The 24,276-nt window shown below is 39.9% G+C and overlaps 1 protein-coding gene across 2 annotated transcripts in view; it reads left to right on the top strand.

Moving 5' to 3' along the window:
• The window catches only part of EFCAB2 (EF-hand calcium binding domain 2), a 119,423-nt gene continuing 95,423 nt past the window's right edge, over positions 277 to 24,276 (top strand). The window contains exons 1-2 of one of the 2 annotated variants that reach the window (XM_018060248.1): positions 283 to 359; positions 719 to 1,263. In XM_018060248.1, coding sequence (XP_017915737.1) covers positions 329 to 359; positions 719 to 1,161 — 474 coding nt within the window. In that variant the 5' untranslated portion in view covers positions 283 to 328 and the 3' untranslated portion in view covers positions 1,162 to 1,263. Of the gene's footprint in view, positions 360 to 718; positions 1,264 to 24,276 lie in introns of those variants that run through there. The other variant, XM_005690554.3, reaches the window with a different exon arrangement.

The raw sequence follows: 24,276 nt of genomic DNA, 5'->3' as shown, positions 1-24,276 counted from the left end.
CTGAACTTTATTATTAAATACTTCCTCCATGCCAGAAAAATCAGGGTTCAGGGCTCGGTACTGGGCAGAATAGGTTGAAGCCACCGACGCGGCTAAAAAGGGTCGCGGGCGCGGATCCGGGCTTCCGAGCGCCACGGGGTCCTAGCGGGAGCGGGGGTCGCGCGCGCTCGGAGCGTTCCTTCCCCCCACCCCCGCCCCAGGGTCTCCTTCCCTCGGGATTCGGAGCCTCCCATCCTCCAGGGCCGACTCGCCGCGGGGCTGAAGGGTGTCAGGACGCCGTGACCTAGCTTAGCGACAGGCCTCTCCCCGGCGACGGCGCCGCAACAAGATGGCGGACGACAGAGACAGGGACGGCACAGGTAAGAGGCACCGCGAAGCGCAGCCCTCGCCGCCCGCCGCGACCTCGGCCGCACCGGGGAGCTCCCGACAGAGTGGGACCCCCTACCTCTGGGGCCCCACCCTCAGGAGAAGGCCGGCCCAGCCAGGCCGCGCCGCCCGCCCCGCAGCGGAGGCCCCCTCCCCCGTTCCTGCCCCCCTCGCCCCGCCTCCCGGGCCCTCATCCCGCCCCCGCCCCCATCGTCCCGCCTGCGGAGCCCCGAGCCTCGCTTCCAGCGCGGGTTGCGGCCGAGGCGCCGGCTCGGAGCCCCATAATGGCGTCCTTGTTCACGGTGTCGAGGACACCGCCTCCAAGCCCTAGCTTGGGTTCTCGTTGCCGCAGGCGCCACGCCGGCAGCTACTCAGGCTCTGGGCCCGCGCGGCGGCCTGGGTGAGGACGGCTCAGGCTGCGGGCGTCTGCCGTGCTCCTCCCCGGCTGCGCTGAAACCCCGCCCGGCCCAGACGGCTGGCGTTTGCGGCCACCATTTTGCCTTCGTAGCGGGGACGTGGGAGGACGGCTTGGAGGTCACCGCGACTGCGTCCGCGCCTCTAGGATCCGAAGCGCGCGCGCCACCCGCCTGGTGTCTTGTCTTATGCGAAAAACAAGACAAAATACAAAAAACTTTAATAAAGATGAAAAAGCAAACTCCAGAGGCGACGCGTAGAGCTCGGTGCGCAGGCCTGTCTCTGCGGCGCCACCAGACGGCCCAGCGCGATCGCGGCGGCAGAGGCGGGACTGGGCCTCCGGTCGCCGAGTGGGGGGCATTGATATGTTTTCATTATTAGGGGAAAGAAAACCTGCTTATCCATGTTTATTTGTTAAGACTATTAACGTTGTTTTAATTCAGCAGTTTGATTAAAAAGTTGATGCTTTTTTTTTTTACCATCCTCCTTTAGTTACTCAAAAATAAGTCTGTATTTCAGTAATTGATGAACTCCTCGCTAAAACGTCAAGCCATTGAAACGATAGAGGTAAACATCATAGAAATGAAAATAATACCCCACCTTTATTATTTTTTTGAGTGCTTGAGACATATCAGCGTACCATTTTTCTCAGCATGGAACAAAGAGGTAATGATATTAAGTAATATTTACAAGTGTAGGAGCCAGCGCTGAGGTCGTCAGTCACTTGTGGTGATCACAGAAAAAAGGCGGAGAAACACACGGCACTGTGCCAAAGAGCTACGTAGTGATAGCAATAATACTATTTGATTTGTTTTTTTTTATGATTACGTTAGTCTGAAAAGCCAGACATTTTATAGATGTTACCTTCCTAAGATGTCCTTACAATTTTATTGTGCTGTTTTAAAAGTATAAGGTACGTCCTAAGATAATGATTACTTTTTTAATATCAGTTTTAAAACTCTCCCCGGAGGGACTTCCCTGGTGGTCCAGCGGTTAAGAATATGCCTGCCAGTGCAAGGGACACAAGTTCCATCCCTCTTGGGGAAAGATTGCACATGCTAGGGAGCAGCTAAGGCCCTGCGCCACAACTGCTGAGCCTGGGCTCTCCAACAAAAAAGGGCCCGGGGCATGAGAAGCTCCTGTGCCCCAGTGAAAAGTAGCCCCCGCTGGCAGCAGCTGGAGAAGACCCAGTGCAGCTAAAAAAAAAAAAAGCAACAAACAAAACTTCCCCAGAAAGACTTACCTTTGTTTATTAAAATTATTACTTAAAAAAAAAAAGGAAGACTTTCAGGAGATAATCATGGATTTTTAAAAAGATTTGATTAGGTCAGCCTGAGGAAAAGACACACTGGATTATGCTTCAAATACACTTTGTTTTTCTTCATTAAAAAAAATAGATTGAAAAGCTTTTTTGATTTTCAAGGATACTTTCCTATTTATAATAAACTATTTCAGAGAAGAAACAATTCTGTCTATAGCCATAGAAGTAATGACTGTTAAAATCAGACTGGGTGTCATTCATTCAGTTGACATGTGTTTAATGCCTACCATATGGAAGGCATTCTGAGTCAGGTTAGAACTTTGGAGGGTATTTTTTTCTCCCAAAGAAGGTGAGCTATATAAGGAAGATAAGACATTCACAAAAGGGAGAGAGCAGTCAGCTGGACTGGTATGTGCAGCCCATGTGCCAGCTGCTTGCCAGGTGTGCTGTATCCCCTGATGAGGGCAGCAGCCTGGTATCGCTGGGAGCTGGTAAGAAAGGCAGGAGCGCAGTCCGTGCCCCTGGCTTACTGAATTAGACTCTGCATCTCCTGGCTTACTGAATTAGACTCTGCATTTATGCAGTCCTGCCCATGATCCACACGCACATTAATGTTTGAGAAGCACTGTTCCACCGTTTATCTCAGTTACTCTTTACAATGGTCCTATGAGCTAATTGTAATTGCAGCTTGACGGGCATGATGAAATAGAAGTATGTTGTCTCGAGAATGAAATAAAGGTATGTTGTCTTAAGGATAAATTAGAGACTCATATGCTGATAACCATCTTTGAATACACATATTTCACTCATATATTTGATTCTCTGCTCTGAAGTTTCAGAAATTACGCCTGACCAGTTAATCTGAATAGGCTAAGCTTTTGAGGATTCACTCAAGCTAACCAAACTCATAAAGAGTGATGTACAAACCTGAATAATGATTTATTGATTTAAATTGGGGTATGATTTAAATTGATACATCGGTCAGGAAGCTGACCTCTGCAATGTCGTATACTGTTTTATGTGTATTAAGCTTTTGTAGAGGGTAGATTTATATGTCTAAAGTTGGTTGATGAACATGGAATCAAGCAAAAGAAAAGGATAGTTTTGAAGGCTATATCCATTAAACTCAAAGAGGATGGGGATCATTTCTTTATACTCAGTGTCTTACAGAGTATACAGCACATGGTAGAAATTCAATAAATATTGTCACATTCAGATAATTTAATTAAAAGTGTTTGTTTTAATCAAAGCATTATTTACTGTTTCCCCAAAGATCTATAGCTAAAAGCCTATACAATTATTGTTAGAGATTTTTTTCCCTCTTCCTTTCAAGTAAGCTATATGCTTTTATTCCATCTGGCTCAACAAACATTTTTTTTGAGAGCCAAAAAAATTCATTGGCATGTCTTTAAAAAATAACAACACATATATATTTTAAGTTGTTCATATTTAATCTTGAATTTGTTTTGAGTTCTAAAGGATTAAGTTTCTGGGTAGTCATCATGTCCAGCTCTTCAACATTTAGGGATTAATCTTGATACAAATAGTGAGAATATTGGTAAGAAATAGTAACTAAATCTATGATGGGCTATTTTGCTCTATTTATAAAAATTTTCTGTAAGATTATATACATTGAAATCATGCTTAATTTGTAACATTTTTGTACCTTATACATAGTATAATTTATCTTTTTTCCTAGATTAGAAAATATGACATAAAGAATTTGAAATTCTAGAATCAAGTTGATTTTTTTTAAAGTACTTAATTTTATTTGTTTTACTAAAAGAAGAATGTTTGCAGCAGGATAGGAAAGATTATTTTTGAAGTTCTGTTATTTCCATGTAAGTTTCCTCAACCAGAGCGTCATTTATTAATTTTTTTCTTTTCCTCTGTTTTGTTTAAAATGAGGAATCAATGTAGTTGTTGATTCTTTGGATCTTTAAGTCTTATTTTAATGTTTCTATCTCTTAAAGACTTTTATATAGGACTGGAAGAATCTTCTATTTGTGATTAAAATCATGTCTAGGAAACAGACTGTTTAGGAATAACATTCTAATTTTTGGCAGGCCATTGAGCTTTGGAGAAGGCAATGGCACCCCACTCCAGTACTCCTGCCTGGAAAATCCATGGATGGAGGAGCCTGGTAGGCTGTAGTCCATGGGGTCGCTAAGAGTCCAACACAACTGAGCGACTTCACTTTCACTTTTTACTTTTATGCATTGGAGAAGGAAATGGCAACCCACTCCAGTGTTCTTGCCTGGAGAATCTTCGGGACGGGGGAGCCTGATGGGCTGGCGTCTATGGGGTCGCACAGAGTCAGACACGACTGAAGCGACTTAGCAGCATTGAGCTTTGGAAGGCTTGTCAGTTGTGTGTGTGTGTTTTTTTTTAATAAGACTCAGGTATTCAAAGTTCTTTCTAGGATTTATGATTTTTGTTTGTTTTAAAATATTCTTTTTATTTTGCATGCTTTGATAATATTGCTTGTTAAAGTATTTCCAATTCAGGAATCAGCTCCTAGATGGGAGAAGTTTTATAATTTTGTTTTGTTTTTGTTTCCCTGTATTGTGCCATCCAACCATCTCATCCTCTGTCATCCTGTTCTCCTGCCCTCAATCTTTCCCAGCATCAAGGTCTTTTCCAATGAGTCAGTTCTTCGTAGCAGGTGGCCAAAGTATTGGAGTTTCAGCTTCGGCATCAGTCCTTCCTATGAATATTCAATATGATATCCTTTAGGATTGACTGGTTTGATCTCCTTTCAGTCCAAGGGACTCTCAAGAGTCTTCCCCAACACCACAGTTCAAAAGCATCAATTCTTCAGGGCTCAGCTTTCTTTATAGTCCAACTTTCACATCCCATATCCATTCATGACTACTGGAGAAACCATTGCTTTGACTAGATGGACCTTTGTTGGCAAAGTAATATCTCTGCTTTTTAATATGCTGTCTAGGTTAGTCATAGCTTTTCTGAAGAGCAAGCATCTTTTAATTTCATGGCTGCAGTCACCGTCTGAAGTGATTTTGGAGCCCCCCAAAATAATAAAGACTATCACTGTTTCCATTGTTTCTCCATCTATTTGCCGTGATGTGATGGGACCAGATGCCACGATCTTAGTTTTTTGAATGTTGAGTTTGAAGCCAGCTTTTTCACTGTCCTCTTTCCCTTTCATCAAGAGGCTCTTTAGTTCTTTGCTTTCTGCCATAAGGTTATTGATATTTTTCCCAGCAGTCTTCATTACAGCTTGTGCTTCATCCAGCCTAGCATTTTGCATAATCGTACTCTGCATATAAGTTAAGTAAGCACAGTGATAATACACAGCCTTAATGTACTCTTTTTCCTATTTGGAACCAGTCTGTTGTTCCATGTCCAGTTCTAACTGTTGCTTCCTGATCTGCATAAAGATTTCTCAAGAGTCAGGTCAGGTGGTCTGGTATTCCCTTCTCTTTCAGAATTTTCCACAGTTTATTATGATCCACACAGTCAAAGGCTTTGGCATAGTCAATAAAACAGAAATAGATGCTTTTCTGGAACTCTCTTGCCTTTTCAATGATCCAGCGGATGTTGGCAATTTGATCTCTGGTTCCTCTGCCTTTTCTAAAACCAGCTTGAACATTTGGAAGTTCACGGTTCACGTATTGTTGAAGCCTGGCTTGGAGAATTTTGAGCATTACTTTGCTAGTGTGTGAGCTGAGTGCAATTGTGCAGTAGTTTGAGCATTCTTTGGCATTGCTTTTCTTAGGGATTGGAATGAAAACTGACCTTTTCCAGTCCTGTGGCCACTGCTGAGTTTTCCAAATTTGCTGGCATATTGAGTGCAGCACTTTCATAGCATCATCTCCCAGGATTTGAAATAGCTCAACTGGAATTCCATCACCTCCACTAGCTTTGTTCGTAGTGATGCTTCCTAAGGCCCACTTTCCAGGATGTCTGGTTCTAGGTGAATGATCACACCATCATGATTATCTGGGTCGTGATGATCTTTTTTATACAGTTCTTCTGTGTATTCTTGCCACCTCTTCTTAATATCTTCTGCTTCTGTTAGGTCCCTACCATTTCTGTCCTTTATTGAGCCCATCTTTGCATGAAACGTTCCCTTGGTATCTCTAATTTTCTTGAAGAGATCTCTAGTCTTTCCCATTCTATTGTTTTCCTCTATTTCTTTGCATTGATCACTGAGGAAGGCTTTCTTATCTCTCCTTGTTATTCTTTGGAACTCTGCATTCAAATGGGTGTATCTTTCCCTTTCTCCTTTGCTTTTGACTAGTCTTATCAAGCCCTTATTTATTTTTTTCAGACCCACTCCCACAACATACATCTTAAATTAACAAGATTGGAAGAACAATAGAAAGATTTTACCAGACCCACTCCCATAATATAATTTTAAGATGACAGGGTTAGTCAAAAGGTTCTTGTTAAGGAGAAACGTGTCCTCAAGCAAGATGCATTGTTATATTGACTAAGACAAAGCAACATAGAAAAGAACGTTTGTCCTTTTCTCCTTGAGAGCCCCAGACCCCTTTCTCCTTCTCGAGGGCTCCGGACCCCTTTCTCCTTGGGAATCCTGGACTTCTTATCAACCTACCTAGGAACTGACTCTCTCAATAAGAGTTATATCACTTACTGTTAATTCCATGGGATTTAGAACAGTTGTAGGATGTATTGCAGTCACTCTGTAAATACTTGTTGAAGGAATGAATGAGTGTAAAGAAATAACTTATTTTTAAAATGTAGCAATAAATTTGGAGCTTGAGACCTAGGCTTGAACTTGAACACTGCTTTTTTATTTTTTTCCAGATTTCATTGGCATGTCATTCAATTTCCTTAGACTTCAGTTCAGAGAGTTCTTGATTGCATCAGCACTTTGAAATAGGCACTGGGCTAAATATTTAACATGAATTATGTTATTTAATTCTTTGAACAAACCTATGTGAGAGAGATCCCTTTTATCCCCTTTCTACAAATGAATAACGGGCTTGGATAGTAAAGCAGAATTCTAGTTTCAGCTCCAACACTAAGTCTTGGAAGTCATCACCCCTGTTGCCGTAAACTGGAAGAAATACTTGGTAATTCTGACAAAAAGTTGAAGGCTATGTGGAAGCTGTGCTAGTGAGAAACTGCTGGCAACCTACAGCCTTAGGAAGTCTCTCATATTTTTTTGGGTTTTACTTCCAGGAACCCCACCAGGCTATCTGGTAAAGGGACAGGAAAGACCTCCTTATTGCTCTAGCAGGCAGAGGGGGAAAGTAACCGTTTTGAAATCTCCAGAACATTCTTCATAAAAAGATGTGCTTTCCAGGGGGAAAAGACATTACCAGAGCCTTGTCCTACCTATCTGTGTTTAGCCAGCCACAGTGCCCCATAGCCTTCTTATCTCATCTAAGAGGATGGGGAGTAGCTAAAAAACAGTTATAAGGGTCACATTCCAGAAACCAAAAACAAATTTAACCACGGGATTATAGATTGCTTTTCTTCACTCACACCTTATCACCGCATAAATAGGACCCAGTGTAATACCAGTGTTTTACAGCTGAAAAGTATAACTGCACGCTGTGTCTAAGGAGGAATTCTGTCAGGAACCTGGCACCAGAGCTACAGGAAGCAGGAAGAGGTAAACACACCCTCCTGTGCGCTCAGTTGCTTCAGTCATGCCGACTCTCTGTGGCTCCATGGGCTGCAGCCAGCCAGGCTCCTCTGCCCATGGGGATTCTCCCAAGGATACTGGAATGGGTCGCCATGTCCTCCTCCAAGGGATCTTCCTGACCCAGGGATCGAACCTGCGTCTCTGGTCTCTTCCACTGGCAGGTGGGTTCTTTACCACTAATACCATCTGGGAAGCTCATACATACCCTATTGCTAGTCAAACAGGCATAAAGCCTCAGACTAATGACCTTCTATCTCAGTTCTTACTACCTGATGCATCAGGTGTGTTTTTTAACAAGAAGTTTCAAGGCATGCTAAAAGAGAAGAGAAACAACCTGAAGAGAAAGGAAGCATCAGAACCAGACTCAGGCACATTGTACAAATTTTGGAATTATCAGATAAAGAATTTAATTACTATGACTAATATGTTAAGGGCTGCAATGGAAAAAGTAGACAACATGCAGGAACAGATGAGTATTTCAAGTGGAGAGATGAAAGCTCCAAGAAAGAAAAAGGAATATTAGAGACCAAATGCACTGTAATGGAAATGAAAGAATGCCTTTGATGTGCCCATCAGTAGACTTAACGTGACTGGGGAAAGAATCATTGAGCTTGAAGATGATGCCACTGGACACTTCCCAAACTGAAATGCAGAGAGAAAAAGTGAAAAACCAAAGAAAAACCAGAACATCCAAGAACTGGGACAATTTTAAAAGGTCTAAAATACACATAATTGGAACCACCAGAAGAAAAGGAATCAAAGAATGAAGCACAAGAAATATTTGAAATAATAACAGCCAAGAGGAGAGATGTCCCTGGCAGTCCCATGACTAAAACTCCACACTCCCAATACAAGGGGGCCCAGATTCGATCCCTGGTCAGGGAACTAGATCCCACATGCTACAACTAAGACTTAGTGTGACTAAATAAAATAAATAAATAAATGTAAATATTAAAAAATAATGGCCAAGAATTTTCCAAAATTAATGACTGACACCAAACCAGATCCAGGAAGCTAACTGAACACCATCAGGATAAATACCAAAAAGCTATGCCTCAGTTCAGTTCAGTTCAGTTGCTCAGTCGTGTCTGACTTTTTGCGACCCTGTGAATCACAGCACGCCAGGCCTCCCTGTCCATCACCAACTCCCAGAGTTCACTCAGACTCACGGCCATCGAGTCAGTGATGCCATCCAGCCATCTCATCCTCTGTCATCCCCTTCTCCTCCTGCCCCCAATCCCTCCCAGCATCAGAGTCTTTTCCAATGAGTCAACTCTTTGCATGAGGTGGCCAGAGTACTGGAGTTTCAGCTTTAGCATCATTCCTTCCAAAGAACACCCAGGGCTGATCTCCTTCAGAATGGACTGGTTGGATCTCTTTGCAGTCCAAGGGACTCTCAAGAGTCTTCTCCACAGTTCAAAAGCATCAATTCTTTGGCACTCAGCTTTCTTCACAGTCCAACTCTCACATCCATACATGACCACAGGAAAAACCATAGCCTTGACTAGATGGACCTTTGTTGGCAAAGTAACGTCTCTGCTATTGAATATACTATCTAGGTTGGTCATAACTTTTCTTCCAAGGAGTAAGCGTCTTTTAATTTTATGGCTGCAGTCACCATCTGCAGTGATTTTGGAGCCCCCAAAAATATAGTCTGGCATTGTTTCCACTGTTTCCCCATCTATTTCCCATGAAGTGATGGGACCAGATGCCATGATCTTCATTTTCTGAATGTTGAGCTTTAAGCTAACTTTTTTGCTCTCCTCTTTTACTTTCATCAAGAGGCTTTTTAGCTCCTCTTCACTTTCTGCCATAAGGGTGGTGTCATCTGCATATCTGAGGTTATTGATATTTCTCCCGGCAATCTTGATTCCAGCTTGTGTTTCTTCCATTCCAGCGTTTCTCATGATGTACTCTGCATAGAAGTTAAATAAGCAGAGTGACAATATACAGCCTTGATGTACTCCTTTTCCTATTTGGAACCAGTCTGTTGTTCCATGTCCAGTTCTAACTGTTGCTTCCTGACCTGCATACAGGTTTCTCAAGAGGCAAGTTAGGTGGTCTGGTATTCCCATCTCTTTCAGAATTTTCCACAGTTTATTGTGATCCACACAGTCAAAGGCTTTGGCATAATCAATAAAGCAGAAATAGATGCTTTTCTGGAACTCTTCTTGCTTTTTTGATGATCCAGCGGATGTTGGCAATTTGATCTCTGGTTCCTCTGCCTTTTCTAAAACCAGCTTGAACATCTGGAAGTTCACGGTTCACGTATTGCTGAAGCCTGGCTTCGAGAATTTTGAGCATTACTTTACTAGCATGTGAGATGAGTGGGATTGTGCGGTAGTTTGAGCATTCTTTTGCTTTGCCTTTCTTTGGGATTGGAATGCAAACTGACCTTTTCCAGTCCTGTGGCCACTGCTGAGTTTTCCAAATTTGCTGGCATATTGAGTGCAGCACTTTCACAGCACATCTTTCAGGATTTGAAATAGCTCAACTGGAATTCCATCACCTCCACTAGCTTTGTTCGTAGTGATGCTTTCTAAGGTCCACTTGACTTCACTTTCCAAGATGTCTGGCTCTAGATTAGTGATCACATCATCATGATTATGTGGGTCGTGACGATCTTTTTTGTATAGTTCTTCCGTGTATTCTTGCCACCTCTTCTTAATATCTTCTGCTTCTGTTAGGTCCATACCATTTCTGTCCTTTATTGAGCCCATCTTTGCATGAAATATTCCCTTGGTATCTCTGATATTCTTGAAGAGATCTCTAGTCTTTCCCATTCTGTTTTTTTCCTCTAATTCTTTGCATTGATTGCTGAAGAAGGCTTTCTTATCTCTTCTTGCTATTCTTTGGAACTCTGCATTCGGATGCTTATATCTTTCCTTTTCTCCTTTGCTTTTTGCCTCTCTTCTTTTCACAGCTATTTGTAAGGCCTCCTCAGACAGCCATTTTGCTTTTTTGCATTTCTTTTCCATGGAGATGGTCTTGATCCCTGTCTCCTGTACAATGTCATGAACCTCATTCCATAGTTCATCAGGCACTGTATCTATCAGACGTAGGCCCTTAAATCTATTTCTCACTTCCACTGTATAATCATAAGGGATTTGATTTAGGTCATACCTGAATGCTATGCCTAGGTATATTATATTTCAAACTGCAGGAAACCAAAGATAACAAGAAAATCCCGAAAGAAGTCAGAAAAAAAGAAAGAAGCCTTACCTAGGCTTCTTGTCAGAAACAATGTAAAGCAGGAGAGCGTGGATTAGAGTAGTGTTGATAGACAGGTAAAGCAGTATGACCAAGGCCAGCCACTTAGCTAACTGCTGAAAGAAGGACTCACGTTCAAGTCTGTCTGACTCCAAAGCCAATGCTCTTAGCCTCTATACCCCACATAGAGAAGTCAAGGGGAATTTTATTATAAAAGGAAGGAAAACTTGGCCCATGATCTCCTTATCTGGAGCAGTAGTTCCCAAACTTTAATGAACTTCAGCCTCACCTGAAGGGCTAGTTAAACCACAGATTGCTAAGCACCATTCCCAGAGTTTCTTCACCTGTAAGTCTGGGGCTGGTGGGCTGAGGGTGGGCTCTTGAGAATCTGCATTTCTAACAAAGTTACTGGAGTATGAGGATGCTATTAAAAACCATTGATCTAGATTCTAGGGTAAAGTTTCAGTGTATTTGCTTCTAGGTTTTTTCTAGACAGATTTGTATTTTGTTTTGTTTTACAGATTTGAGATTACATTGTATATAGTTTTATATCCAGCTTTTGTACTTACTATTATAAACACTTTTTCAGTGAATCAGTATTTCTCAGCATTATTTTTAATAGCTGCATTTATTATATTTATGAATTACATTTAACTAATGGCACCCCACTCCAGTACTCTTGCCTGGAAAATCCCATGGGCAGAGGAGCCTGGTAGGCTGCGGTCCATGGGGTCGCGAAGAGTCGGACATGCCTGAGCGACTTCACTTTCACTTTTCACTTTTCACTTTCATGCATTGGAGAAGGAAATGGCAACCCACTCCAATGTTCTTGCCTGGAGAATCCCAGGGATGGGGGAGCCTGGTGGGCTGCCGTCTATGGTGTTGCACAGAGTCGGACACGACTGAAGTGAGTTAGCAGACTTAGCAGAAGCTTTCCCTGACTATTGGATGTCTACACTGTTTCCAGATTTTCTGTGCTATAAATAATGCTGCAGAATAATGCCACCACAGTAAATGGTCAATGAATGTCTTGTATCAAGAATGTTTTGACACAGCTTTGATCCCCACTGTCTATCCCCTTTGGAAAAATGATTTCATTCCTTCTCCTCTTTGTTGGTTCATACTAGTTATTTATGAGTTACAGAAGATAATCTCATTTCTAAATTCTGTGAGTACTTATTGTGATCCTTTTTACTAATTACATTATTTTCTTTTAAAAATGGTTAATTAATCGAAGATACACAATTGCCAGTCAGAGCTTATGATTAGAATAAGATACATATTTGCTTATTGTTTGTCTGTCCTGCTACAGTGAAAACTTCATGAAGTTAGAGACTTTATTTCACTTTCTATCAATTCCTTGGGATTTAGACCAATTATAGGATTTATTGTAATCAATCTGTACATCTTTGTTGAAGGAATAAATGAACCAAGGGTAACATATTGAGTAAAGCAGTTTACTGTCATCTTGCATGGTCTTTTCATGGGTAAATGTGTTTTTTTTTTAACCTTCTAAAAATATTGAAAATAGTGCAGAGCTACCCTCGTTACATTTGCAGAAGCACTTAGATTGGAAATTATATTTTAAATCCAACTTCATTGTTTAAAATGCTAGAATGGCATTTCTGCTTCAACATGATGATTGAGTACCCATGTTTACTTTTGCCCTTACTGAAATCCCACAGAATGACAGTACAAGAATTAAAAAAAAAAAAAAAAAAAAGGCATAGGCTTACAAAGATAAAGAGAATAGGAGAGGAGATAATAGGGGTTTATAAAAAGACATTACTAGAGGAGATGATAATTTATTTAATGGATGAATGAGTGGCCACTAACTTAGCAGAACCAAAGAAAATAAACATAAGCCTGTGGAGGAGGGAGCCAAAAAGAAACAAACCAAGGGGAGCTGTGAAATCCTGGTAATTTTTAGAACTGGAGGCAGCAGCCACCTCTGATGGCCTGTGTGTGGAGTGAGACTAAATATGGGGGGTTTGGATGAAAGTCATAAGGCAAGTGGTTGGATCTCTCATCCTTTGGCGTAACCAGGTGATAACTTCTGGAAATTTAAGTCAGAGAAATTCAGGATGCAGGGATGCCTGGCACAGTAGGGGGCGATGTGCTATTATTATCACCAACTTTGATATAGTAGCTGTCGGTAACATTTGTATTCAGTTTAATAGTATCACACAGGTTAAATACTTCTGTTGTTGTTGTTCAGTTGCTAAGTTTTGTCTGACTCTTTGCAACTCCATGGACTGCAGCACACCAGGCTTCCCTGTCCTTCACTATCTCCCAGAGTTTGCTCAGATTCATGTCCATTGAGTCAGTGATGCTATCTAACCTTCTCATCCTCTGCCGCCTGGATCTCCTTTTGCCTTCAATCTTTCCCAGCATCAGGATCTTTTCCAATGACTCAGCTCTTCTCATCAGATGGCCAAAGTATTGTAGCTTCAGCATCAGCCCTTCCAATGAATATTCAGGGTTGATTTCCTTTAGGATTGACCGATTTGATCTCTGCAGTCCACGGGACTCTCAAATACTTCTGAGTAGGACCCAAGATAATAAACCTGAAAAGTGGTAGTCTGTTTAATAGGATGTCAAAGAGATAGAGATTTGAAATTCTAATAATTAAGATCTTCATTAGTTATAAGGAAAGGGTACTATGCAACTTTTTAATTGGTTAGTAGATTTGCATTGGCAACTACATTATAAAATAGCATAAGCACTAAAGGCTTCAAAAGAAGAGTGAAAGGTGAAATCAGTAAGTGAAGTTTCATAGAAACTGTGCAATATAATGAAATGAGAGGGAAAGTGTTTCAAATGTGACCAGTTTCAATGACTTTGTCTGCATTATACTTCAACTGCTCACTTTCATGGCTGAACTTGTATCTTATAATATCTAGAACTGTGCGACCTCTGACATCCTCAATTCAGATATTTCATTCTTGAACTGCCTTTTTATTCATCACTGATTATTTTTAAGAATAATTTTGAATAATAATTTTGTAAAGTAATTTCAAATTTACAGAAAAATTGCAATAGTACAGAGAATTCCCACATTCCCTTTACCCAGATTAATTTCAATATTTTGTCACATTTTATCACTCTCTCATATATCTACATATAACTTGCTGTATGCATCTGTTATATATGTATATTCTTTACTTGAAACATTTAAGAGTAGTATGTTGCAGTTGTACCGCTTTCTTCCTTAATACTTTGGTATATATTTCCTAGGAACAAAGATAATCTCTTATGTAGAATCTCTATGGAGTTTAATTTGGATACACTTAAAAAAATTGAAGTATGGTTGATTTGTTAGTTTCAGGTATACAGCAGTAGTTTAGAGATATATATATATATATATATTTCTTTTTTTCAGATTATTTTCCATTGTAGGTTATTATAAGATATTGAATATAGTGCCTTGTACTATATACAGTAAATCCTTATTGCTTATCTATTTTATGTGTAGTATTTTGTGTTACTCCTAGTTTATTCCTCCTCCCTACTCTTTCCTCTTTAGTAACCATTAGCTTGTTTTCTGTATCTGTGAATCTGTTTCTGTTTTGTATATAGATTCATTTGTATTATTTTTCAGATTCTACACATAAATGATATCATATAATACTAGTCTTTTTCTGACTGACTTCAGTTAGTATAATATTCTCTAGGCCCATGCATGTTGTTGCAAATAACATTCTTTTTAATAACTGAGTAATATTCCTCTGTGTGTGTGTGTGTGTGTGTAACTCTATTTTTAGTTTTTAAAGGAAACTCCATACTGTTTGCAAAAGTGTCTGTACCAATTTACATTCGCATCAACAGTGTAGGAGGGTTCCCTTTCCTTCACACTCCCTCTAGCATTTATTATCTGTAGACTTTTTTTGATGATAGCCATTCTAACCAGTATGAGGTGATACCTCATTCTAGTTTTGATTCACATTAATAATTAGTCATGTTGAGTGTATTTTCTTGTGCCTGTTTGGCACCTGTATGTCTTTTTGGAGAAATGTCTACTTAGGTCTTTGATTAGGTTGTTTGTTTTTTGGTAGTTAATTGTATGGGGTGTTTATATTCTTGGCTATTACTCTTATCAATCACATTGTTTGCAAATATTTTTTCCCAGTTCATAGGTTATCTTTTCATTTTGTTGACAGTTTACTTTGCTGTGCAAAACTTTTAATTTTGATTAGGTTATATTTGTTTACTTTTGCTTTCATTTCTTTTGCCTTGGGAGACTAAGAAAATATTCCTACAATTTATGTCTGAGAATGTTTTGCCTATGTTCTCTTCTAGGAGTCTCTTCATGGTGTCATGTCTTATATTTAGGTCTTTAAAACATTTTGAGCTGATTTTTGTATATGGTGTGAGGGAATGTCCTAATTTCATTAAGTTACAAGTAGCAGCCCAGTATTCCCAACACCACTTACTGGAGAGATATCTTTTCTCTGTTGTATTTGATTGCTGTCTTGCTGTATATTAATTGACTGTAAGTATGTGGGTTTATTTCTGGGCTCCCTATTCTGTTTCATTGGTCCACATATCTTTTTTATGCCAACATTAGGCTGTTTTGATTATTATAGCTTTGTAGTAGTCTCTGACAGAGAAGGCAATGGCACCCCACTCCAGTACTCTTGCCTGGAAAATCCCATGGACGGAGGAGTCTGGAAGGCTGCCGTCCATGGGGTCGCTGAGGGTCAGATACGACTGAGTGGCTTAACTATCACTTTTCACTTTCATGCATTGGAGAAGGAAATGGCAACCCACTCCAGTGTTCTTGCCTGGAAAATCCCAGGGACGGGGGAGCCTGGTGGGCTGCCGTCTATGGGGTCGCACAGAGTCGGACACGACTGAAGTGACTTAGCAGCAGCAGCAGCAGTAATCTCTGAAGTGTAGAAGGATTATGCCTCCAGCTTTGTTCTTTTTCATCAAGATTCCTTTGGCAATTCTGGGTCTTTTGTGGGTCCATGTAAATTTTAGTATTATTTGTTCTAGTTCTGTGAAAAATGTCATGGGTAGTTTGATAGTGATTGTATGAGACCTGTAGATTGCTTTGTGTGGGATAAGCCATTTTAACAATATGAGTTCTCCCAATCCAAGAGCATGGGAGATCTTTCCATTCTTTTAATAATATTCAATTTCCTTTATCAATGTTTTATAATTTTCAGCATATAGGTCTTTCACCTCCTTGTTTAAGTCTATTCCTAGGTATTTCTTTTTGACCTAATTTTAAGCAGGATTATATTTTTGTATTCTATTTCTGATATTTCGTTAGTATAAAGTAATGCAACAAATTTCTTTATATTAATCTTGTATCCTGCTACCTTGCTGAATTCATTTATTGGTTCTAATGGTTTTTGTGTGGAGAATTTAATGCCTTTGCGTAGAGTATCTTGTCATTTGCAAATAGTGACAGTTTTACCTCTTCCCTTCCAATTTGGATATGTTTTATTTTTTTTGTCTGATTTCTGTGGCTAGGATTTCCAATACTATGTTCAATAGAAGTGATAAGAGTGGGCATCCTCCCTATTCATTTTTTCACTTCTTATATGACAGAGAAAATACAAGTCATAAAAATAGGAGCTTCTTCAATTTATTCATACGTACATGTGCATCTACTGAATTATTGCAAAAGCCTCTTGTTTTACTTATTTTCGTTCACCATGTTGAAAATCTGCTTATCTGATGATGAATTCTCTGTCAGAAACCTTTCATGTTTCCCATTGCCTTCAGTTCAGTTCAGTTCAGTTCAGTCACTCAGTCGTGTCCGACTCTTTGCGGCCCCCTGAATCACAGTACAGCAGGCCTCCCTGTCCATCACCATTGCCTTAGTATGGTCTAATTCTCTAATAGAGCAGACTATGATGTTTTAGTTCTCCAGGTTCTTCTCTAATCACAAGTCTGGTAGGTGCCACCCTTCACGCCTTCTATATTGTACCATAATGGACAGTTTATTTGTTTTTCCAATAATGAAAGTTCTAAGCCTCTGTATATATTGTTTTCTCATCCTGGGCTTTCTTGAATAAATCGTATTGTTTAGTGGTTCAGAACATGAAATTGATAGTAAGTCTTTATGGATTTGAATTCCAGCTCCACCTCTTAATAGCTGGATCTCAAAAGAGTTGGACATGACTTAGTGACTGAACAACAGCAACAATTTTAGGCTAGGTACATAACTATTCTAACTTCTTTGCATGTTAAATGAGGAGTAAAGTAGAAGCTACCTCATACAGTGGTAAAGTATGTAGTAAGAGTTCTATATATTATATCACTAATTACTTAGTGTGTCAGGCACTGTGATGGACATTGGAGAATAGAACATATTTGGGTCTTAGCGTCTTAAGAGATTATATACTGTAGAGAAGAGAACCATAATTCAGTGATATTTGGGATAAATTCAAAAAGTTCTAGAAGAGGGACCCCTGAGTTAATTTTTTCTTACTTCAGGGGCTTTGAGTGTGGCATTCCCTATTCTGAAAAACCTACTGTTGTTGTGTAGTTGCTAAATTATGTCCGACTTGTTTGCGACCCTATGGACTGTAGCCTGCCAGACTCCTCTATCCAGGGGATTTACTAGGCAGGAATACTGGAGTGGGTTGTCATTTCCTTCTGCAGGGGTTATTCCTGACACAGGAATAGAACCCATGTCTCCTGTACTGGCAGGCAGATTCTTTACCACTGAGTCACCGAGGAAGCCCCCCAAACCTACTAGTTTTCAGCTAAAAGGACTGCAGATTCAAAAGCCTGAATAAATAAAGGAGCATGGCTTACTAGAAATATTGAATAAGGGTCAGTGTAGCTGGTGTAAAGAAGTGAGGGTGGGTGAGACTGTAAGACGGTAGGCCGAAACCACACCCATTAGATGACCAGGTCAGGGGTACTGACCTCTATCCAAGAGCAAGAGGAAGTCATTGAAGCCTTTTAACTAGGGAGATAATACAATTCAGTTTATGTTTTTAAGAGGTCCAAGGTCCTTTGCCTACACTGTAGCAGATTGGACCAGGGCAAGAGCAGGTGATGATGGTGTTATCTTGGACTAGGTGGTAGCAGAGGAAATAGGTAAGAAGGTTCTAGAGCCTAGAGATTCTGAATTTCTTTGTGACTGGATGTTGAGATTTGAAGAGGGTTAGGGATGAATTAATGCCTCTCCATTTCCATTTCTGACTATTTCTTCATCTTCACCTAAGTCTCACTCTAAAAACTGAGATGGGTGTCACTCTTGTGCTTCTATAACACTCTCTACATACTTTGCTGAGTTTTAGCGCATCTGCTATTATAGTTCACTGTAGCTGGTTTGGTTTCCTTTTAAATTAAAATGTATTTCTGGTACATGATCAATAAATATTTGATAAATGAAAGCACATAGTAACATAAAGCTAGATCATGAGCGAATACCATACAGTATTTTAAGCCAGGTGTTTTGGTGATAAATTGTTTTTGGATCAAGCCATTTATAAAATAAGAATTCATTAAGAATGCCTCCTCCCCCCAAAACACCTTAATGGTATTTAACATTTTCTTTTTTAACAGCGTATCTCTGGAATAGGTATTGGCATTATTTGGGTCAAATAGAACAATAACATAATTTATACTTCTAGTTAATTAACTTGGAATGCATTTCTTTACCTTCTTTGCTGTGTGTTTTAAACAGGTCTCATGATAAGGATTTCTCTTGGGGCTTACTATTTTCTCTTAATTTATGTAGGTGGGGTTTTGAGTACCTAGTATTTAAATATATATACAGACATCTTAGCTTTAAAAAAAAAACCCAGCTGTGATATTTAAAAACTTCTCTATTCTTCCTGGGTAGTGGGGCCAGTATTTGGTAGCTGGTGCTGAAATTGAAAACCCTTGATTTCGTCCTTGCCCTGGGACTGTGTCAGTGGCAGCTATCACTCAATGGGACAGAGGGAAAGGAAACAAAACAAAAGCCTCTCTGTTTTCTTAAGCAGTTTGACATATATTTTGGTTAATATAGCTCCTTCTGTATTTATTATCATTAATTTCCTCTTTTGAAATTAAATGGTTTGGGGCTTTCCTAGTGACTCAGATGGTAAAGAATCCACCTGCAATGCTGGAGACCTGAGTTCAGTCCCTGAGTTGGGAAGATCCCCTGGAGGAGGACATGGCAACCCACTCCAGTATTCTTGCCTGGAGAATCCCCATGGACAGAGGAACCTGGTGGGTTATAGTCCATGGGGTCACAAAGAATCGGACGTGACTGAGCAACTAAGAATAGCACAGTTTTGGTTTTGTCTTGGTATGGTTTGATTTTAACTTAGTATAATAGATAATTTTTAGCCCTAGTATTTCTATTGCTGAAAAACAAATATGTCAAATTGTTGGCTTTGGTAATGTGTAATATGGGACTGTGCAGTAATATAACTTGCCTCTGAGATTTCACCAATTAAAAGGTATTTTATTATTGTATTGTATTAATTTAGTTATATTTATTTTATAAAAAAGAAGTTTGCTGTATGGTTTTGTGACCTAGAAGGGTAGGAACAACTATGAATAATGTAAATAATATAAAATATATACATTTTATTTGTATTTTTTAATCTTTTTTTTTTAACATTAATTTATTTGGCTGCACTGGATCTTAGTTGCAGCATGTGGGATCTAGTTCCCTAACCAGGGAATGAACCAGGACCTCCTGCTTTGGGAACATGGAGTCTTAACCACTGGACCACTAGGGAAGTCCCTATTTAGTCCCTATTTTTAAAAAGATGATTTGCATATCTAACCCAATAGTTAAAGTAATTACTAGTTCAAAAAATATTATTAGTGAGATACCAACAGATTCTGGTAAGGCTTACGACTTCATGGAAACCAGTGTAGGAAGCTCAGGCTTCCCTGGTGGCTCAGATGGTATAGAAGCTGCCTGCAATGCAAGAGATCCAGGTTTGATCCCTGGGTCAGGAAGATCCCCTGGAGAAGGGAATGGGTGCCAACTACAGTTTCTTGCCTGGAGAATTCCATGGACAGCGGAGCCTGGTGGGCCATAGTCCATGGGGTCGCAGAGTCAGACACAACTGAGTGGCTAACACACGCATGCAAACCAATGCTAATAATCCTGGGTGAAATTATTTAATAGAGTTTTTCCTTTTTTTCTCTTTCATTACATTTCATGTAAATGAGTACAGTTGACTCTTGAACAATGTGGGGTTGGGGGGATGCCACCCACAGCATAGTTGCATATCTGCATATAATTTATACTGGTCCTCCTTATATAGGTGATTCTTCCTTGTCCATGGTCTGTATCTCAAATTCAATCAACTCTGGACTCTTGTAGTACTGTAGTATTTACAGTTGTTCAAGGGTCAACTGTAACAGAAAACTTAATTTCTCTCAGTCAAATTTATATAACTTACTTTCTTCAGATACCAAGTAACTTTGCTCAAATTAAAAAAAAATTCTGATAATGGGTAACTTTTATTGAATATTACTGTAGTTCTGGTAGTAGCTTTCAAAACAACCTTGTGACATTAAGACAGTCTTGATACCTTTTTGCAGATGAGAGAAACTGAGTATTGAGCAATTAAGTTACCTGTCCAAAAGGTTCAGTTCAGTTCAGTTCAGTCGCTCAGTCGTGTCTGACTCTTTGCGACCCCATGAATCGCAGCACACCAGGCCTCCCTGTCCATCACCAACTCCCGGAGTTCACTCAGACTCACGGCCATCGAGTCAGTGATGCCATCCAGCCATCTCATCCTCTGTCGTCCCCTTCTTCTCCTGCCCCCAATCCCTTCCAGCATCAAAGTCTTTTCCAATGAGTCAACTCTTTGCATGAGGTAGCCAAAGTACTGGAGTTTCAGCTTTAGCATCATTCCTTCCAAAGAACACCCAGGGCTGATCTCCTTTAGAATGTCCTGGTTGGATCTCCCTGCAGTCCAAGGGACTCTCAAGAGTCTTCTCCAACACCACAGTTCAAAAGCATCAATTCTTTGGCGCTCAGCTTTCCTCACAGTCCAACTCTCACATCCATACATGACCACTGGAAAAACCATAGCCTTGACTAGAGGGACCTTTGTTGGCAAAGTAATGTCTCTGCTTTTCAATATGCTGTCTTGGTTGGTCACAACTTTCCTCCCAAGGAGTAAGCATCTTTTAATTTCGTGGCTGCAGTCACCATCTGCAATGATTTTGGAGCCCCCCCAAATAAAGTCTGACACTGTTTCCACTGTTTCTCCATCTATTTCCCACGAAGTGATGGGACCAGATGCCATGATCTTCATTTTCTGAATGTTGAGCTTTAAGCCAACTTTTTCACTCTCCACTTTCACTTTCATCAAGAGGCTTTTTAGCTCCTCTTCACTTTCTGCCATAAGGGTGGTGTCATCTGCATATCTGAGGTTATTGATATTTCTCCCGGCAATCTTGATTCCAGCTTGTGCTTCTTCCAGACCACCGTTTCTCATGATATACTCTGCATATAAAGAAGCAGGGTGACAATGTACAGCCTTGATGTACTGCTTTTCCTATTTGGAGCCAGTCTGTTGTTCCATGTCCAGTTCTAACTGTTGCTTCCCGACCTGCATATAGGTTTCTCAAGAGGCAGGTCAGGTGGTTTGGTCTTCCCATCTCTTTCAGAATTTTCCACAGTTTATTATGATCCACACAGTGAAAGGCTTTGGCATAGTCTGATGGATCTGATCTTTAAACCCAGGTAGTCAGATACTATGCTGCAACCTAGAAATGGTGGCAAAACTTTTTCAAAGTAAGAGGTTAGTAACTTTTGTATTTCTTTTGTTTTGTTTTGTTTTTAATTTTTAGTTTTACTTTATTTTACTTTACAATACTGTATTGGTTTTGCCATACATTGACATGAATCCTCCACGGGTGTACATGAGTTCCCAATCCTGAACCCCCCTCCCACCTCCCACCCCATATCATGTCTCTGGATCATCCCCGTGCACCACCCCCAAGCGTCCTGTATCCATTCTTTATTCAGTTTTCCTTAATTTTTTACCCAATGCCCTTTTCTGTTCCAGGATCCCACCTCTGATACTACATTGCATTTAGCTGTCGTGTCTCTTTACATTACTCTTGGCTGTGACAGTCTCAGACTCTCCTTATTTTTCATGATCACTTTGATAGCTTTGAAGATTAATGGTCAGCTCTTTTGTAGAATGTCCCTCTGTTGGGATCCTGGAATACATACTACCTAGAAGTGATGAGAACCGATGAAGCCTATGACTTACTGAATTTGCAGTCTGATGAGGGTTGGGGAAGGACAACTTGGGCACCCCCATCAAGTGATTACAGCATGGGAGAGAATAGGACACACTGAGGATACACTTTCTGCAGATCACTAGCCATTTCTTTGTTTCCAATTGAGATTTCCTCCTAGCAACAAGAGTGATCTTTCTTGATAATAAATCTAGTCAGATACTCCCTACTTGATAAACCCTACTTTGATACCTATTGCCCTTAGAATAAAATCAATATTCCTTTAATGTGTGTTACTGAAAAAGACCCTTAATAATATCAAGTGTCCTCCCACACTTTTTCTAGTTACATCCAATTATAAGGAAGTAAAGGAGCAAAAACTCGAATTTTTTCTCATGCTTTTTAGTTTCTTTTCTAAAACTGTTATACAATTTTATTATTTTGAATTGTTTTTTAAGGAGGAGAAAAAAATTGAACAAAGTTAACACACAGGATATGATTTTTAAAAGCACATTTAAGAATTAGTTTTTTAAGATATAAATGACTCCATAAGAGAATGGCCATTGGAAAAATGGGAGGGGTACACAATAACTGAAAAGTGTTCCTGTTTGTTGACACACTTAAAAATACTTCTAAGATTCTTATTTTATAAAAATAAATCTTCGTCAGCATACAGTATGTTTAAAAAATATACAAGGTACTCTGACATATATTACAGTCATTCTGTTATAAAAATGTGGTTGTTTACAGAAATCAAAGGTGTAATCAAAAGTCTTTTGACAAACAAAAGCCCAGGACCAGATGGTTTCACAGGTGAATTCTACCAAAAATTTAGAGAAGAGCTAAAACCTGTCCTACTCACTCTTCCAGAAAATTTCAGAGGAAGGTAAACTCCTGAATTCATTCTGAGGTAAACATCACCCTAATACCAAAACCAGACAAAGATGCCACAAAAAAAGAAAACTACAGGCCAGTATCACTGATGAACATAGATGCAAAAATCCTCAACAAAATTCTAGCAAACAGAATCCAACAACATATTAAAAAGATCATACATCATGACCAAGTGAGCTTTATCCTAGGGATGCAAGGATTCTTCAGTATTCACAAATCAATAAATATGATATACCATATTAACAAATGGAAGATAAAAACCATATGATTATCTCCATAGATGCAGAGAAAGTCTTCGACAAAATTCAACACCCATTTATGATAAAAACTCACCAGAAAGCAGGCATGGAAGGAACATACCTCAGCATAATAAAAGCCATATATGACAAACCCACAGCAAACATTATCCTCAATGGTGAAAAACTGAAAACATTTCCTCTAAAATCAGGAATGAGACAAGGGTGCCCACTCCCACCACTGCTATTCAACATAGTTTTGGAAGTCCTAGCCACAGCAATCAGAGCAGAAAAAGAAATAAAAGGAATCCAGATTGGAAAAGAAGGAGGAAAACTCTCACTGTTTGCAGATGACATGATCCACTACATAGAAAACTCTAAGGACACCACCAGAAAATTACTAGAGCTAATCAATGAATATAGTAAAGTTGCAGGATATAAAATCAATACACAAGTCCCTTGCATTCCTATACACTAACAATGAGAAAACAGAGAAATTAAGGAAACAATCCCATTCACCATTGCAATGAAAAGAATAGAATACTTAGGAATAAATTTACCCAAAGAAACAAAAGACCTATATATAGGAAACTTTATAGTTTTATAACACTGATGAAAGAAATCAAAGATGACACAAATAGATGGAAAAGTATGCCATGTTCATGGATTGGAAGAATGAGTATATTACCCAAAGCAATCTATAGTTCAGCACAATCCCTATCAAACTACCAGTAGTATTTTTCACAGAGCTAGAGCAAATAATTTCACAATACTTATGGAAACACAATGGCAATGGCACCCCACTCCAGTACTCTTGCCTGGAAAATCCCATGGATGGAGGGGCCTGGTAGGCTGCAGTCCATGGGATCGCAAAGAGTCAAACATGACTGAGTGAATTCACTTCCACTTTTCACTTTCATACATTGGAGAAGGAAATGGCAACCCACTCCACTGTTCTTGCCTGGAGAATCCCAGGGACGGAGGAGCCTGGTGGGCTGCCCTCTATGGGGTCACACAGAGTCAGACACGATTGAAGCTACTTAGCAGCAGTATGGAAACACAAAAAAACCCTGAATAGC

Source organism: Capra hircus, chromosome 16, assembly GCF_001704415.2.
Source record: "Capra hircus breed San Clemente chromosome 16, ASM170441v1, whole genome shotgun sequence".
Classification (NCBI taxonomy): domain Eukaryota; kingdom Metazoa; phylum Chordata; class Mammalia; order Artiodactyla; family Bovidae; genus Capra; species Capra hircus.
The sequence above is the reverse complement of the archived record's forward strand: the minus strand, read 5'-3'. Positions and strand labels throughout refer to the sequence as shown.